At 42.3% G+C, this 15147-nt stretch overlaps 1 protein-coding gene across 2 annotated transcripts in view; it reads right to left on the bottom strand.

Moving 5' to 3' along the window:
* Positions 1–9871, bottom strand: part of LOC104023884 (protein FRA10AC1) — a 29107-nt gene extending 19236 nt beyond the window's left edge. The window contains exons 1-5 of one of the 2 annotated variants that reach the window (XM_075717410.1): positions 9839–9871; positions 4700–4776; positions 2607–2699; positions 2478–2523; positions 471–547 (exon numbers count right to left, since the gene is read on the bottom strand). In XM_075717410.1, the coding sequence (XP_075573525.1) occupies positions 471–547; positions 2478–2523; positions 2607–2699; positions 4700–4776; positions 9839–9871 (326 nt within the window). Of the gene's footprint in view, positions 1–470; positions 548–2477; positions 2524–2606; positions 2700–4699; positions 4777–9269; positions 9387–9838 lie in introns of those variants that run through there. The other variant, XM_075717409.1, reaches the window with a different exon arrangement.
* Between the last annotated feature and the right edge of the window lie 5276 nt (positions 9872–15147).

The following is a 15147-nucleotide window of genomic DNA, read 5'->3' on the forward strand; positions in this document are numbered from 1 at the left end:
TGTGGATGACTTGATCCTGAAAATAGTTTTTACACTTTGTATTGAAGACAGCAATGTTAGAAGGCAGTTACAGATAGCTTAAAGAAGGCTATCATTATTCTGGACAATGGACAGCAATTCTGAACATTTCAAAAGTATTTCAGATTGTTATTTTGAAGGTACTGCCAGATATTTCTCAATGTACCCTCAATTAATGCTCACCTGTCATCTTTCCTTTTACATAACAAACCAAGAATAATTCAGCTCATGGTAAGTTCTTATATAAAAATAACGGTGCAAAATGAAACAAGGCAATTCTGTGTTTTGGATATTTACAATGGCTGTAGCTACTATTTGTGATCACAAGAATTAGTAATTTGATACATAGCCATATCCCCCTCTCCCCACAAAGCTACAATATGTATTTAAACAACTTCACATAACAGGGGAGCTTTGGGGGCATGAAGAGAAAGATTGCTAACAATTCTTACCCAGAACGTCGGAAATCCTCTATTTTGCCACCATAGTATAAAATGTAGTCCTTCACAAACTTCTTATGTCTTTCATACTGAATAAAGCAATTAAGGATTGTTTCAGAACTTACCTTCTTTTATTTTACCATGGTTTAAAACCAAAAAAATGGTAGAAACTTTCTATATACTGAACCAAAAGACCTTTTTTCCTCAAAAACAGTTCAGTGATTTCCAGAAAGAAAGGAATTAATTAGCAATTTTTACTTAATAACCTTTCACAAAAGCTACTTTCCACATATAGGAATTCAAGGCAATTTCATCTTTAAAACCTCATTCAGCTGCCAGACCTTCATAAAATTGTCTGTCTTTATCAAAGATGCTCTGTAGACATATACATAGAAACTGGGTTCATTTTTTCAGCTGTAGTTTAGAAAACAGCTTCTTAGTACTGCAGTTTTGGTTTATAACAGGTTGTACTTTTGTATTATAAAAATAGTCTGGTTACTAAAATGGAACAACTTATTACATTTTACCATCAACATACAAATAAAAGTTATCTGCTTTAGTTTGGAGATGAAAGTCACAGGAAAAAACGCAGTGCTTTTTTTAGAACACTTTGGCCTCAGAGACATGATTTGAAACACATTTTGTACCATAATTTGAGAAAAAAATACGTAATTACTTATTCAGAAAATAACAGTCTTCACAAATAAAAACATTATGTATGGCTACTTAAAAATATTTTCAATTAACTTGTATGGTGTTTCTGAAGCAGCAAATTAGGAAGTACATTATCTCCTGGTACATATCCTGGCAACTACTGCATCAGTCTGAATAATTTGTATCAACCTACTATTTTGACATGCATTAGAATTTTATTGAGAAAACATTTTATTCTCCAATGGCCCCCAAAAAAGTTGATTTAACCTCAGCATGTGTCTTTTTTTTTTCTTTCCACAACAAATAGAAGGAACAGAGAAGCAAGTCCAGAAGGTTTAGCTGGCATGATTAAACACATTTAACACAACATACTATTTTGTGCTGCCATTTGAGTTACTAGGCAATAAAATTGCATAACAGTGAAGGTTTTAAATAGGAACCACTCAAAAACATTAGCAGAAACTCATAAAAGTCTCTACATAATGAGTTTTGTAGTCATTCCAGAATATGCAGGTTTTTCTGTGACTAGTAAGAGTCTACAATGTCAGTGGGACTGATTAAGGGACTGTATGCCCCCTTTACAGGCATACGATGGTTTATGTAGAGTCTGGCCAAATTCTAAGCAGGTTAGGAGAAGTTACTTTCTGTTTACTGGAGTTTCCAGATTTAAGTAAGTCTTTCCATATTTAATTTGTCTTTACTTTCCTATTTATTAACTGTTACTGCTGGAGAACAGCTATTTAAACAAACAAGGAACTGATGGTATTTCAGATACACTCAGTCAAAACATGTAATGACTGCCCCAGGTGAAAACTAAATAAAAGGAGAAAGGTTGTAATGTAAATAAGGTAGTAGTTATAAAAATGGTTACAAATTATGCATGAAATATGATTAAGAGATTGAAATTAAACCCTAAAATAAAACTGCACATGATATTAAACAGGCTTACATTAGAGCATCTGTAGAAGAAATTACTGGAGATAAGGCTGTTTTGAATAGACTTTTAAATTAACTAATGCATTCTTAAATTTCCAGTAGAAATGTATTTGTCCACAGATAATAGCAGCCTTATCTAGAATTATGTTCTGTATAAACTCAACTGAAAGAGCAATGTGTCTTTGTGCCAGTCTAAAGAAAATTCACTGTATAGTAATTTTGTCCCAAACAGAACAAAGGAGCATATAGGAAGAATCTGGAAAAGCCTCTACTGAGTAAAGGCATCCTCAGAGACACCTCAGCAACAAAAAGAAGCTAATTTGAAGAACGACTCAGTATCTGGTGCTGTGATAACGGAGAAATCCCAGTATTTCACCATAATGGACCACCTGTGCCCCATCTTCAAACTTGAAGAAAAATGAAGGATACAGCATCCATTGCTATCAAGTGAAATCTTCTTTTTCTTGCTTCTTCCCTGTTAATAACAAATACGTCTCAGTGAAAGCTTTCTTTACATTAAGGGAAAAATGCCTCACAAAAGCAATAGATAAAAGATACCTATCCCATTCTTCAGCTGCAAATTGTCTGTGAACGACACTGCCTTGTTTTGCTTTTTGGAATGGCTTTATCAGAAGGCCATCTTCCTTTACACTAAAGGTAGGGAGGAAAAAGGAAGAAAAGTTAGTCAAGAACTTTTCATAAGCAATAAAATTTCCATAAGCCAAACTTCACGCTAACTTGAGTAACAAAAACTGTTATATTGCTAGTTTCTACATGAACAAAACCCAACTTCAGAACCAACATCAGCTTAAACTTTACTTCATTTGCAGAACAAAATCAGAAAGGCATTTGCTTACAGTTAGCACTTAAAGAAAATAGCTTAAACCAGCAATTTGTAGTATTTATTTTTATCAATATTATCATTACAGAACCACAATGAAAAAATCCTGAAGATTCCTCAGCTTCACTCTACATTTAAAGCCCACTATAAATCTCAGCTACACAGCCAAGTAGGAGCAGGAAGGACAGTCGGTTCACTGAATAAGAGTGACTGCCTATGCCATCCTTTCATGCTAACGTCTCAACACCTCATTAAACAGCTCTGCCTCTCTTAGTGTAATCACAAGAATCACTTATTTGAAACTTAAGTACTGTGTTGTGAACCATACCTGTCAGTGGGCAGCTAGAAATATTTGCAGAATTCAACAAGGTAATACAAAGTTCAATATTAAGTGATACACTTTAGCTAGTAAAAGGTATATTTAGTTTCATTCCTCAGTAGAAGTGAAGAAAAGATTTTTTCCATAATTATCAGCTGGCAGAAAGAATGGAAGTCAGAAACCTGTAGAAAGCAAGCCAGGGAATTTATACTTCAAGCTATGGAATACAGAACTCAAGAAACTAAGGGTATCATTTGCTCAAAAGGACCTGTAGGCACACAATTCCTGTAAGGAGACTCCATAAAACAGCAATATGGAGAAAATTTAAGACTACTGTTTTCCTTAAAGTGACAATAAATATCATCATAGAGCAAGAAAAGAATATATACATATACAGTGAACCCACATAAAAGCCCTACTGGGAATCAGCAGGAGTCTGCCAGAACAAGGGTAATGATGATATTTTTGAAAGGCTCCTGATGGTTAGTTAATATTCCACCTATAAAGTGGAATGGTATAATGTGTAATGGCCTTTTAAAGAAAACAAAAACTGAACAAAATCAGTCACTGTTTTAATGGAGAACAGCTACATTTATAAAATAAATGGAACAGCACAATGCCTGCTATTATTCCAATGATTAAAACATGAATTTTTTTTCCCAGAATGCAGTCAGACACTACAAAACCCATTCTTTCAATTTTACTACAAAGGAAAATATGCAAGAGTCCTAAGAAAGTTTCCAGAAAGCCTTCTTAAATAAAGTCCAACAACAGAGCAAGGGAGAGACAGGAAAAGGTAAGAAAAATATATGCATTATATAGGCAAAATGTTCAGTGTGGTGCAGAAAGTGTCAAAGGACTATGGTGCCAAAGCAAAATAAACACAGACATAAATAAAAACCTTAATAATATAATGGATCAAACTACAAAATTCAAGGTCACTTAACTGTGTGAACTGCTGAAAGAAATGGCAAAGATGATCTCAAATAAGAGATGTGCAGTTACATTTCAAGGATTGAGTACAACACAATTCACCAATTCCCAGGTCTCTTTGCAAATTAAATAATAAAGAAGTAGCATCAATTCTTCACTTCCTCCAAGCAGGTGTTTTATATCTACAAAGCCTGCTGCCACTTGGCCTTTTTTGCCTTGTTCTCTTAACAGTTCCACGTGTCCTGATGGACCACAGTGAAGTGAACACCACAGCCAAACCCCAGCAGTTGATACTAATATTTGGAAAAATTAAACACTCTGCTCCGAGAACTGAGGGGCATATAGACACCAGATGGACATGGCAGAACGGATCTTCATCAGCTGCCCCTGGGAGATGACATGAGGCAAGCCTGACATGAGGAGACGCAGGAATCAAAGAGACCGATTTTTCAAAAACCATTTCAACACCAGACTTTACATAGCACAGCGTAATCTTCCATACACAGTTAGGCCATTTGCACAAAATACATAATGCAAAGTGTTAATTCTGTACATTACCTCTTAGTCTTTTGCACAGGCTTCTCTCCATTCTCCTCATCACTAAAATCAGAATCATAGCCTCCATGGCCATGTGCCTGAAAGTAATAGACAACATAGTCAATATACCTGCTAATGTAATATACGTTATATTACATTATAATACAAAATAATATAAATAGAAATCAGTACTGTCCATCATGCATAAGTAAAAGAGAGAAAGACAGAGAGCAAGCGAGTGCAAACTCTCACATATGTCTAAACCAAACCAAATTCAACAGACAATGCAGAGCATATTCCAAGTAACACAGGGCAAAGAAAGACATCGTCAGTCTGTCAAAGATCACTTTATAAATAATTTATCTGCAGATGTTCCCAGATTTAATCTTCACATAGATGCAGATAACCAAAAGTATGATAAACATCTTTGGTCTTTACTTTCAAACAATCTCCCTTATAGAAGAAAAAGGTGATTCTTTTCCCCAGGAGCTACGCTTTCAGAGGGCCGGAGGACAGCAACTGATGTACCCACATTACAAACAAACAAAGATGAGAACAAAAGTTTCTTGGGCTGTGGTACAGCATTTTAGATCATTAGATCTTACATTGGTAGCTGGAAAACTAATTGAAATGATAACTAAAATACAAAATAACAATATGTCTTCAAAAATGTACCATCTAATCAGCACAACATTCCTACCATGAAATGAAATCTTCTTTTCTGCACATACTCTGGGACTACAATGTCAAATTAATGCATATAAGAAAACCAAAATATCCCGTATCTTAATGCCTTAATCTTAATCAAACGATCAAGCACTGACTGATGCCCAGATCTGTGACCTCAATTTTTCAAGGCACAGTTACGTGTCCAATTCTTTCAGCAGAAGTAATGGCTTAAGTAGATCCCATCTTCTCTCCCTCACTCCTACTTTGGTACCTTCCAGTGCTCAGTTACAGTTGTGAAACTACACATGAACCAGATCAAACAACTCACCCAAGTTACAAAGGATTCTATCCAAAAAAGACACCCAGATAAGCTTCCTGACAGTTCATCCAGAGCCCCCCAACCAGCTACACCAGCCAGCTGGAGGGGCAGCACAGGAAGGAACAGCCAGAGCTGGGAACTGCGTAAACCAGCACTGACACCAATAAAAGCATTTACACAACTAAGCTAAAAACAAGAGGGATGGGGAAAGGTTCTGCATGGGGAAAGGTTCGACACATACTTCTAAGTATCTTGGTAATTCAGACTGTGGATGAGAAAAGAAACTGGGTTAGAAAACCAGTGTATTTGATTCAGCGTTGCTGATTCCAACATTACCTACAATCATATTCCTCCTCAGACAAAAACCTGAGAAAAACAAAATCTGCAAAAAAAGACACATCTCTTCAGGATGATTTTGATGAGGTGCCTTCTCTGGACGCAAATGCCTCCCAGAAACGTCATGCTGGAGAGTCAACCCTATCCTCTACTGACATCAACAACTGGTCTGTATCATGCAGAGTATGTAAAACGCTATCTTCTCACACTGATGGTGAAGGATTGGGTTTTAAAATTTTTTTAAAATTATTTTTATTAACAATAATCAAGCGTGCCTTTTTTCCTTTAATACTGTAATGTTCCTTCCACTCTTGAACTCTTCTGAAGACATAGCTCTCACATACGTATATATTTGAACAAAAGCAAATCAGAACTTTCTAATTTGCCTTTATGTTTTCTATTTCCTAGGAGACACAAAAATTATCAGTTACCAAAAAAAAAGTGCAGCAGATGCCTGCAGCATCTGGTGTAAGTGGGCCTTATGCGCTGGCAAAAGAGCAGCAACGGTGCAAAGTCCTCCCAGCACAGTCCCACAATAATCCACAGTTCAGATGCAGGTCTCCTAGCTGAGGTGGTTCTAAAAGCAAGCCTGTCAACTATTTTTATTAATGAAGCTTATGTGGTCTTTAAAAAAAGCTGAATACATGATGAGCGTGAAGCCAATATATTTATACTTGGCCTCTAAATTCTAAAAATATCATGGCAATCCAGAAATGTTTAAATGGCAAAAGTAATGCTTCCCAGATGAACACCGAGAGCTTCCTTCACACTCGAAAGGGGAGAAAGTGCAAGCCAACACAATGTGCGTGAAAGTCAACCTGTAGACATGGACATGCAAAATTGACAAGACAATGTAAAATTACTACTTTAACTATTTGATAAGCCCTTTAATATAATCTTTGCTTTGATGGAATTTGTCAGAAGCTCAGAATTCTTTTAGTAAACTAGTAAGGTAAATACCAAACGTTTTATCAAAATGTGAACTTAAAAGCTACGTAAATGGTACACTGTGCTTTGTCTGTTGAACTTTTTTTTCCCAAACAACAAAACAAACTGAAACCACAAAACTAAAACAAGTACCAATATGCTTTGAGATACATTTAAATCACTGACATTTAAATAATCCTAACACAGAATCATAGAATGCTTTGGGTTGGAAGGGACCTGTAGAGATCATCTAGCCCAACCCCCCTGCAGTGAGCAGGGACAGCTTTAACCAGATCAGGTTGCTCAGAGCCCCGTCCAACCTGACCTGGAATGTTTCTAGGGATGGGGCCTCTACTACCGCTCTGGGCAACCTGTTCCAGTGCTTCACCACCCTCATTGTAAAAAATTTCTTCCTTATATCCAGTCTAAATCTATCCTGCTTTAGTTTAAAACCGTAACTCCTTGTCCTGTCACAACAGGCCTTGCTAAAAAGATTGTCCCCATCTTTCCTGTAGGCCCCCTTTAAGTACTGAAAGGCCGCAATAAGGTCTCCTCGCAGCCTCCTCTTCTCCAGGCTGAACAACCCCAACTCGCTCAGCCTGGCCTCGTAGGAGAGGTGGTCCAGCCCTCAGATCATTTTTGGGGCCCTCCTCTGGACCCGCTCCAGCAGTTCCATGTCCTTCTTGTGCTGATGGCTCCAGAGCTGGACGCAGGGCTCCAGGTGGGGTCTCACCAGAGCAGAGCAGAGGGGCAGAATCACCTCCCTCGACCTGCTGGCCACGCTGCTTTTGATGCAGCCCAGGATTCAGTTGGCTTTCTGCACTGTAAGCTCACGTTGTTGGCCCATTGTCCTGGTTTTGGCTGGGATAGAGTTAATTTTCTTCCTAGTAGCTGGCATAGTGCTGTTCTTTGGATTTAGTATGAGAATAATGCTGATAACACGCTGATGTTTTAGTTGTTGCTAAGTACTGCTTATGCTGGTCAAGGACTTTTCAGCTTCCCATGCTCTGCCAGGTGCACAAGAAGCTGGGAGTGGGCACAGCCAGGACAGCGGACCCAAACTGCCCAAAGGGCTATTCCATACCATATGACATCATGCTCAGTATAGAAACTGGGGGGGGGTTGGCCGGGGAGCAGCGATCGCTGCTCGGGAACTGTCTGGGTATCAATCAGCAGGTGGTGAGCAATTGCATTGTGCATCACTTGCTTTGTATATTATTATTACTATTATTATTATATTGTTATTATTATTATTTTACTTTATTTTATTTCAATTATTAAACTGTTCTTATCTCAACCCAGGAGTGTTTCTCACTCTTACTCCTCCGATTCTCTCCCCCATCCCATCGGGGTAGGGGGAGTGAGCGAGTGGCTGCATGGTGCTTAGTTGCTGGCTGGGGCTAAACCACGACACCCATGTCCAGCTTTTCATCCACCAGTACCCCCAAGTCCTTCTCCGCAGGGCTGCTCTCAATCCCTTCATCCCCCAGCCTGTATTGATATTGGGGGTTGCCCCGTCCCAGGTGCAGGACCTTGCGCTTGGCCTTGTCGAACCTCACGATGTTCACCCAGGCCCACCTCTCCAGCTTGTCCAGGTCCCTTTGGATGACATCTCATCCTTCTGGCATGTCAACTGTACCACTCAGCTTGGTGTCATTTGCAAACTTGCTGAGGGTGCGCTCAACCCCACTGTCTTGGATTAGTCCCACATCTTGGATTAATTGACAGCGAAGCAACTGGAGACAGAACCAAGCCCACAAACTTAGGGCTCCCAAAAACCACCAACTTAAACACAGTAAATGTATGAACACTGTACGCAACTGACAGCAGGTAGAGGAGATGTCAACTGTTGATGTCAATACAGAACACTGTGGACTCCCCAGCACTGCATTTACAGGAGCTATGTGCATCCAGAAAAGGCATCTCCTTTAACCCTCTCCACGGGGGTAAACACACACTAGTGAAATGGACACATCATAGTTCATGTTGATTCCTGATCACAACATGCAGCTGAACAGAAAAAGGCAGAAAAAAAAAAAAAAAGGCAAAACACAAAATCCCAACTTGTGGCTCCTAACCTCAGCCCTAACCTTGCTACCCCCCTCACAGGCGTCACCCCGTGCTTCCCTTTATCTGCCCAGCACACAGGTCTGTGCTCATCTCTGCTCACAGCCCAGCTGTGGCCTAAAACAGACCCGAGTGCTCACTTTGGTACAAACAAACTACTCCGGGAGAGTCTGAGGGGAGCATGGGACCTGGAACGGGGCCTGAGGAGCCCCCCGGCTGCAAAAAGTGTGCCACGCAGGGGTCAGCAGCTTCACTGCAAAACGCTCTTCCCACCTTGACGCTCTCTTGGAGGCTTTGCAACCCCCACCCGGGGGAAAAAGCCTGAGAATAAGTACAATTAGCTTCAAACCCACTCTTCCTTGTAAAACCAATTACGAGGAGTCTTTGCATACACTGTACAGCGAACACCCCTAACAAAGAGAAAAGACACCCACAAAGTACTGGCCCTTTATTAAAGTTCTGCAACTGTAAAAGGAGAAGCAGGAGTAAAAGGTAGGTAACAGCAGACCACGACAGCGAGGATTAGAGCTTTGTGGGGCTCCACGGAGCAAAATCGCACCGAAAACCGGCCCGCGTGGGCCCGACACGGCTTCCGGAGCCGTTCTCACGCCCCGCAAGCCGCCCAGCCCTCCCCGGCCGGCTGCGCGGCCCGCCAGCCCCGTCCCGCCGCCACCGCAGCGGCCCGCGGGGCACAGGCCGCGGCCCCCCGGCTGCCCGCCCGCCCGCCGCCCGCGGAGCGCGGCTCGGCCCTTTCCGCCGCCATGGAGGCCGCGGCCGAGGCCTGTCCGCCGCGCCGCCGCCGGGCCCCCTCCCTCCGTCCCTCCCTCCCGGGCCCCACTCACGGCCGCGGAGAGGCGCAGCTGGTTGGGCACCATGGCGGCGGCGCGGCCCGCCCGCCCGGCGGGGGCAGCTGGCTGGCGACGCGGGCGAGGGCCGCCTCCGCCGCCCGGCGCTGCTCGCCGGCCGCGGCGCTGCGGCCGCGGGCCCCTCCCGGAAACCGGGGGCAGAGGCGGAGCAGGGCCGCGCCGGCGCTGCCTCCCTCCGCGGCGGGCGGGCGGCGCGGCGCAGGGCAGAGGGGCGCGGGGAGCCGGCGGAGCGCGGCGGGCGGGGGAGGGCGAGGGCGAGGGCGAGGGCGAGCCGCGCCGGCAGGGGAGGGGAGGGGAGGGGAAAGCCGCTCATCATGTTTAGGGGCGAGGGGAGCCTCCCTGCCCGGGAACCCGGTGCGCGGCCCCGGCTGCGGCGGTCTCCGCCTCTGGGAAGGTAGGACTCGGCCGCAGTGGTTCCCGGAGAGGCCGTAGCGCGCCCCTCTCCCCCGCGGCGCCCCCGCCCCACCCCCGGCGCTGTCGGGGAGGGAATCCCCGCCGGGGGAGCCGAGCGGGGGGGGCCGCAGCGGCTCGGCCCCGGCTGCGGGCGGCGGGGCCCGGCGGAAAGAGTCCCTCGGGGGGGGGGGGGGCGCGGGGAGGCGGGGGTCGCTCTGGAGGAGGCCCCTCAGGGAGGAAGGGCCCTGGAGGGGGCTCCTGGGCGCGCAGGAGCTGCCAGACGGCCCCGGGGCCGGGCTCCGTCGGTAGGTGTGCGCGCTGCCCTCGCCGCGGCACAGAGCTCGTTCGCAGCCGTATTAACGCCCTGGCAGCCTCGGCAAGGTAATGCGCAACCTTGATTTCCACATGTTTTAGCGGTTTCTCTTGTTTGCAATCGCATCTCGCGGTCAGAAGGAGGAAAGGCAATATGTGACCCGGTTTCTCTGTGAGGACCAACGGCAACTGGGCGACCCGGTTTGGGAGCCTGTGGGTTGCCTCAGAGAAAGGAGCTTTGTGAACTAAAGCTGTTTTCTCATAAGCGAGCTGGGAAATAGCGATCTTCAGCATTAAGTCATCAGATACAGCAAGTAGCTGTCAAGGAGTTGATAATTGTTTCCCATCAAACATTAGGGCGCACAATACCTGAACCAGCATTTTGCCTGCCGAGGTCTGAAATGCTTTAATCCATCACAGATTTTTTTCTCCTGGACTGTATCAGAGTTTCCAGCCGTGTTATTGATTCCTGGAGTCTTAAACCGCAGATACACTTAATAGAGGGAAATTTTCAAAATTGAAATACTGCTACTGTCATTGTAATATATGAGTTGTAAAATACAAGTTGTAGCTAGTTGCTGTCATGCAGTAAGGCAATCGCACGCCATAGTTGCCAGTGTACCCCCCTTACCTTGGCTACTGAATCTGAGTTTTAAAAGCAAAGTATTTTTTCTCCTGACCTAGTATTGGTGTCACTCATTATGTTGTTATCACTCTGAATGGATGCAAAGGTGATGCTGAAGTGTCCCGTGGAAAGGAACTGAGTGGCAGTATGTTTATTTAAGTGTATGCAGTATTCTGCTGAAGTCCTACTGAATGTGGCCTGTTTCCTCTAAAGGGCAGAGACTCTGCTGCAAAAATGGAATTATCCTAATTAATAATTTAAATATCTCAAAATAAATAATGTATATCCACGAAGCTGTAATAGCAGGCATCTTTTTGTTCCTCTCTTACGGAAATGACAGACTGCTTTATTGTGAATGAATCCTGACATGGTTCTGGAAACTGGGCCAACATATCATTGATTATGCACTTTGAAGAAAAGTGGGAAAGGTAGAGGGAAGATTTGCAATTCTTGAATCTCTTGGCATTGTGCTGTGGCCACAAAAGCCTGCATATAGAAAAAATAAAGTTTCTGGGACAGAGGAAAATTCTGCAGTGAGTCCAGCTATAGCAACTGTTGTAGATGCTGAAGTTATTTCATAAACAGCTTTTCTGAGAATAGCAGCTAGCTAATTTCATCTTACTATGTTATGCTTGTCTGATGTCTGACTGAGTTGCTTTCAAACATCACCTGGCTGCTTTTTATATGCGGGCTACAGTAAGCTATAGCTAGGGAAGTGGATCAGAAATGGCCTCCTAATTAAATTCGAAGTTGAAACTGGACTTGTTCTTTGCCCTTGGTATATGGATTATAGCTTGTTCCTGTGGGAGTATCTCCATAGTTTAAATCTAGCATCAATATGCTTTATCACCAAAAAGGACTTCTCTCTGATCAGAGTCCCACAGGACTGAATGATACAGCAAAAAGAAGAGGTGGGCATAACTCTTTGCAGGGCGGGAGGCACTACAGTTTTAAGTTGGATTTCAATGGTTGTATAACCAAACCTTAGGAGCACAGTTTTCTGTTAGAGGTAAATCAATCTATGGGTTAGCTGCTGCTGAAGAGAGCATTCCTCTTGTTGAACTGGCACTAGTGCTCATCTGACCACTTCTGCTGAACTGCAGTATTTAATTTTCTGCCAGTCTAGCTCCTCTGACTATCCTGCTGTGGTGTCTGATGAGTAACCGTGCTGGTGCGAAAAAAGGTTAAGGATGGAGGGATGGGACAGGAGGGGTGGGGGAGGTGAGAAACAAGGGTGGCCTTTTCAGCAGCAGCTAATTAGATCAGCTTAGCAGTAATGTGAAACTATACTCTTAAATTACAGTAGCCCTGAACTTCGTGGTCCACAAAGGAGATAACATCACTGTAGTTCTTACTTGACTTCTGCCCTAAATCTAGAAATGGGCTAAGTATGAGACCTTGTGTATCCAGAAAGCTGAAGTCAGACATGATTTTTAAAACCTTCAAGTAAATGTTTTCTCTCTCAAGTTTTCTTTACTCAGCTTTAATCACTCATTTTTCTGATGACTCAGTGTAACAATTCCATAGAAGGTTTTGGGAAGAGGAAATGGGAATTTCTTTCCCCAAAAAATTCTTCCCAGGGATATTCTTAATAATACAAGGCAATGTCTATGATTCTGAGATAATCCCAAGAGTTCATCAGCTTCTCTGTATTTACATTCATACAGTCTTTCTTCCAGTCACTTACGTAATCTCAGATCATATTAGGTAGACCATGGAGATAGCCTTAGTATGCAAAAAATTAAAATAGACAGAAGTTATTTGACTGAATTTGCCACTTCTCAGTCATCCACATTCATTAAACAGGTGGTAAAACTGTTGCTGACATCAAGAGGTTTATGAATACATGTTGACTCATGTAATTTGTACCAAGGAGTAAAAGGTGCACTTTAACATCTGGGATGTCAGGACAGACCTCTGGCCACCTTATTATTTGGGGGTAGCATTATGTTTAAGTAACCTGTTCATTTATTTATTTAATTCGGCCATATTTTTACAGGGGGTACTTTTATCAATGTGTACGTACCCAAAGAAGGTAATAAATCATGGAGATGCAGAATTCAAAGAATCAGACCGGACATACTTACTGAGCTGTTCCTAAAAGCTTCCAGTATAGATTTCACAGCATAAATAGCTTAATCTATTAACCTTGTAGGTATGTAGGGGTTTTTTCCTAATATCTAAGATAAATCTCCATTGTTGCTACTTGAGATAGTTTCTTAACGACCTACACTAGTTGGTACAGAAAGCAAGAACTGATTATCATTTGAATAACAAATCTTTAAACACTGAAAGATGTATATGCCTACAGTCTTCCCTTTTTGAAGCTAAAAAAATGTAAATACTTCAACCTTTCCATATAGGTTACATTTTTGAGAACTCTTAAATGTTTTATTGCTCTTCTTCAGACTGATTTCTCTATATATTTCTAAGAAACACTAAGCATAGCTGTTTAGTCCTTATCAGTATTTAGCTAGGAGAAAATACTTCAACCTTCCTGCAGGAGGTTATTGCCCCCTAAGATCTTCTGGTAAGGTTGCTTAAACTCAAGAGCCTCTGATTTGTTTGGTCAAAATTAGTTTGGTTAGCCAATTTTAAAAAATTGGTCCAATTTTTAATGAAGCAAATCAGATGGCTTTGCCAGCAGGCCAGAAGAGGCGGCTACCACTGGTACGGAGAGCGAGGGCGAGGCGGTCACTGACAACCATATCCATTTTAAGAGCCGTTTGCGGAGGACGTGTATGACTATATTTGAGTTTGATTATGAGAAAGTAATGTGGCACCATCAAGAATGCTAGTAAAATTGAGATTTATCCTGTGTAATCTTTCCTCTTTCTCCGTTAAGCCAGTTATTTTGTTGAAAAATGAGGAAACTAGACTTTCTAACATTATTTGATATTGGCACCTTCCTATCTTCTACATGTCTGTGAAGTAAGTTGCCAAATCATTTATTTTCCTGTCTTCATAATATGAACAGTCTCATGGCATCTGTCGTGTTCCTGATTTTCATCTCCCTCTCTCTGAAGTCCCCTAGTAATTTGTAGAAAAGCAAGTAGAACTAAAAATGGATGTTCACATATGCCAGTAGCATCACATTCAGTAAGTGTAGTTCTTCTTTTAGATGTACCTGCGTACAACTTTAGGGATGCACGATGCCTCCCAACAAGCCCCGAACAAGGTATATACTTAAGTCAGGCAGCTGACTCCCAAGCCTAAAACTTCCTGACAGTCAGGGAAAACCAGTGGGGCTGTGCCGAGGGGCAGTGGTTCACGCTGAGCAGTTCCCATCGCTGGGACTGGTCACTCCAGACTAGTCATTAAAGAGTACTGTCATTCTGTGATCATCTAGAGGTTATGTAAAGAGAGCAGGCTGTTGAAATGCATATTTATTTTGTCAAATTTAGTAAATGGTATGTTCCACGTTTTTTGTCATACAAAGCATATCAAACGTGGAGTTTAACTAGCCACTAGATGTCAATGTTGTTGTGCTAAAAGGCAAATGCAGTTTTATTTGTTTGGCTGATAAGGTAATTTATTAAAAGCACTTCTGGATTTAAATTTTTTTCCAGTATAGAGTCAGCTACAAAAGTAGCATAGACAAGCCTGTGCTATGTCCATTATTTTGAGAGCAGCTGTGCTGGTTTATGCTATTTTGGAGTTGTAATTACCATTTCAGTGTGTAATCATTGTTTAAAAAGTGCCTTTGAAAAAATAGCATCTGATTGTTCATCAGTTTCCTCCCGTGTTCCAAAATCCCAGATGTATAAGTAACTGCAATCATTGTATTGCATTGTATTTGTTAATAAGATAAAATAGAGATAATAATATGATATCTAATCCTATTATAAGAGTATAGAATTTCCTAAACTCCAATTATCGGTGGAATTTTTCCTCTTAATTATTCCTGTTTAACACCATTGGAAATCAATGTCAAATACACTGTGTAGGGACAGAA

Source organism: Pelecanus crispus, chromosome 10 (assembly GCF_030463565.1).
Source record: "Pelecanus crispus isolate bPelCri1 chromosome 10, bPelCri1.pri, whole genome shotgun sequence".
In the NCBI taxonomy this organism is placed as follows: Eukaryota; Metazoa; Chordata; class Aves; order Pelecaniformes; family Pelecanidae; genus Pelecanus; species Pelecanus crispus.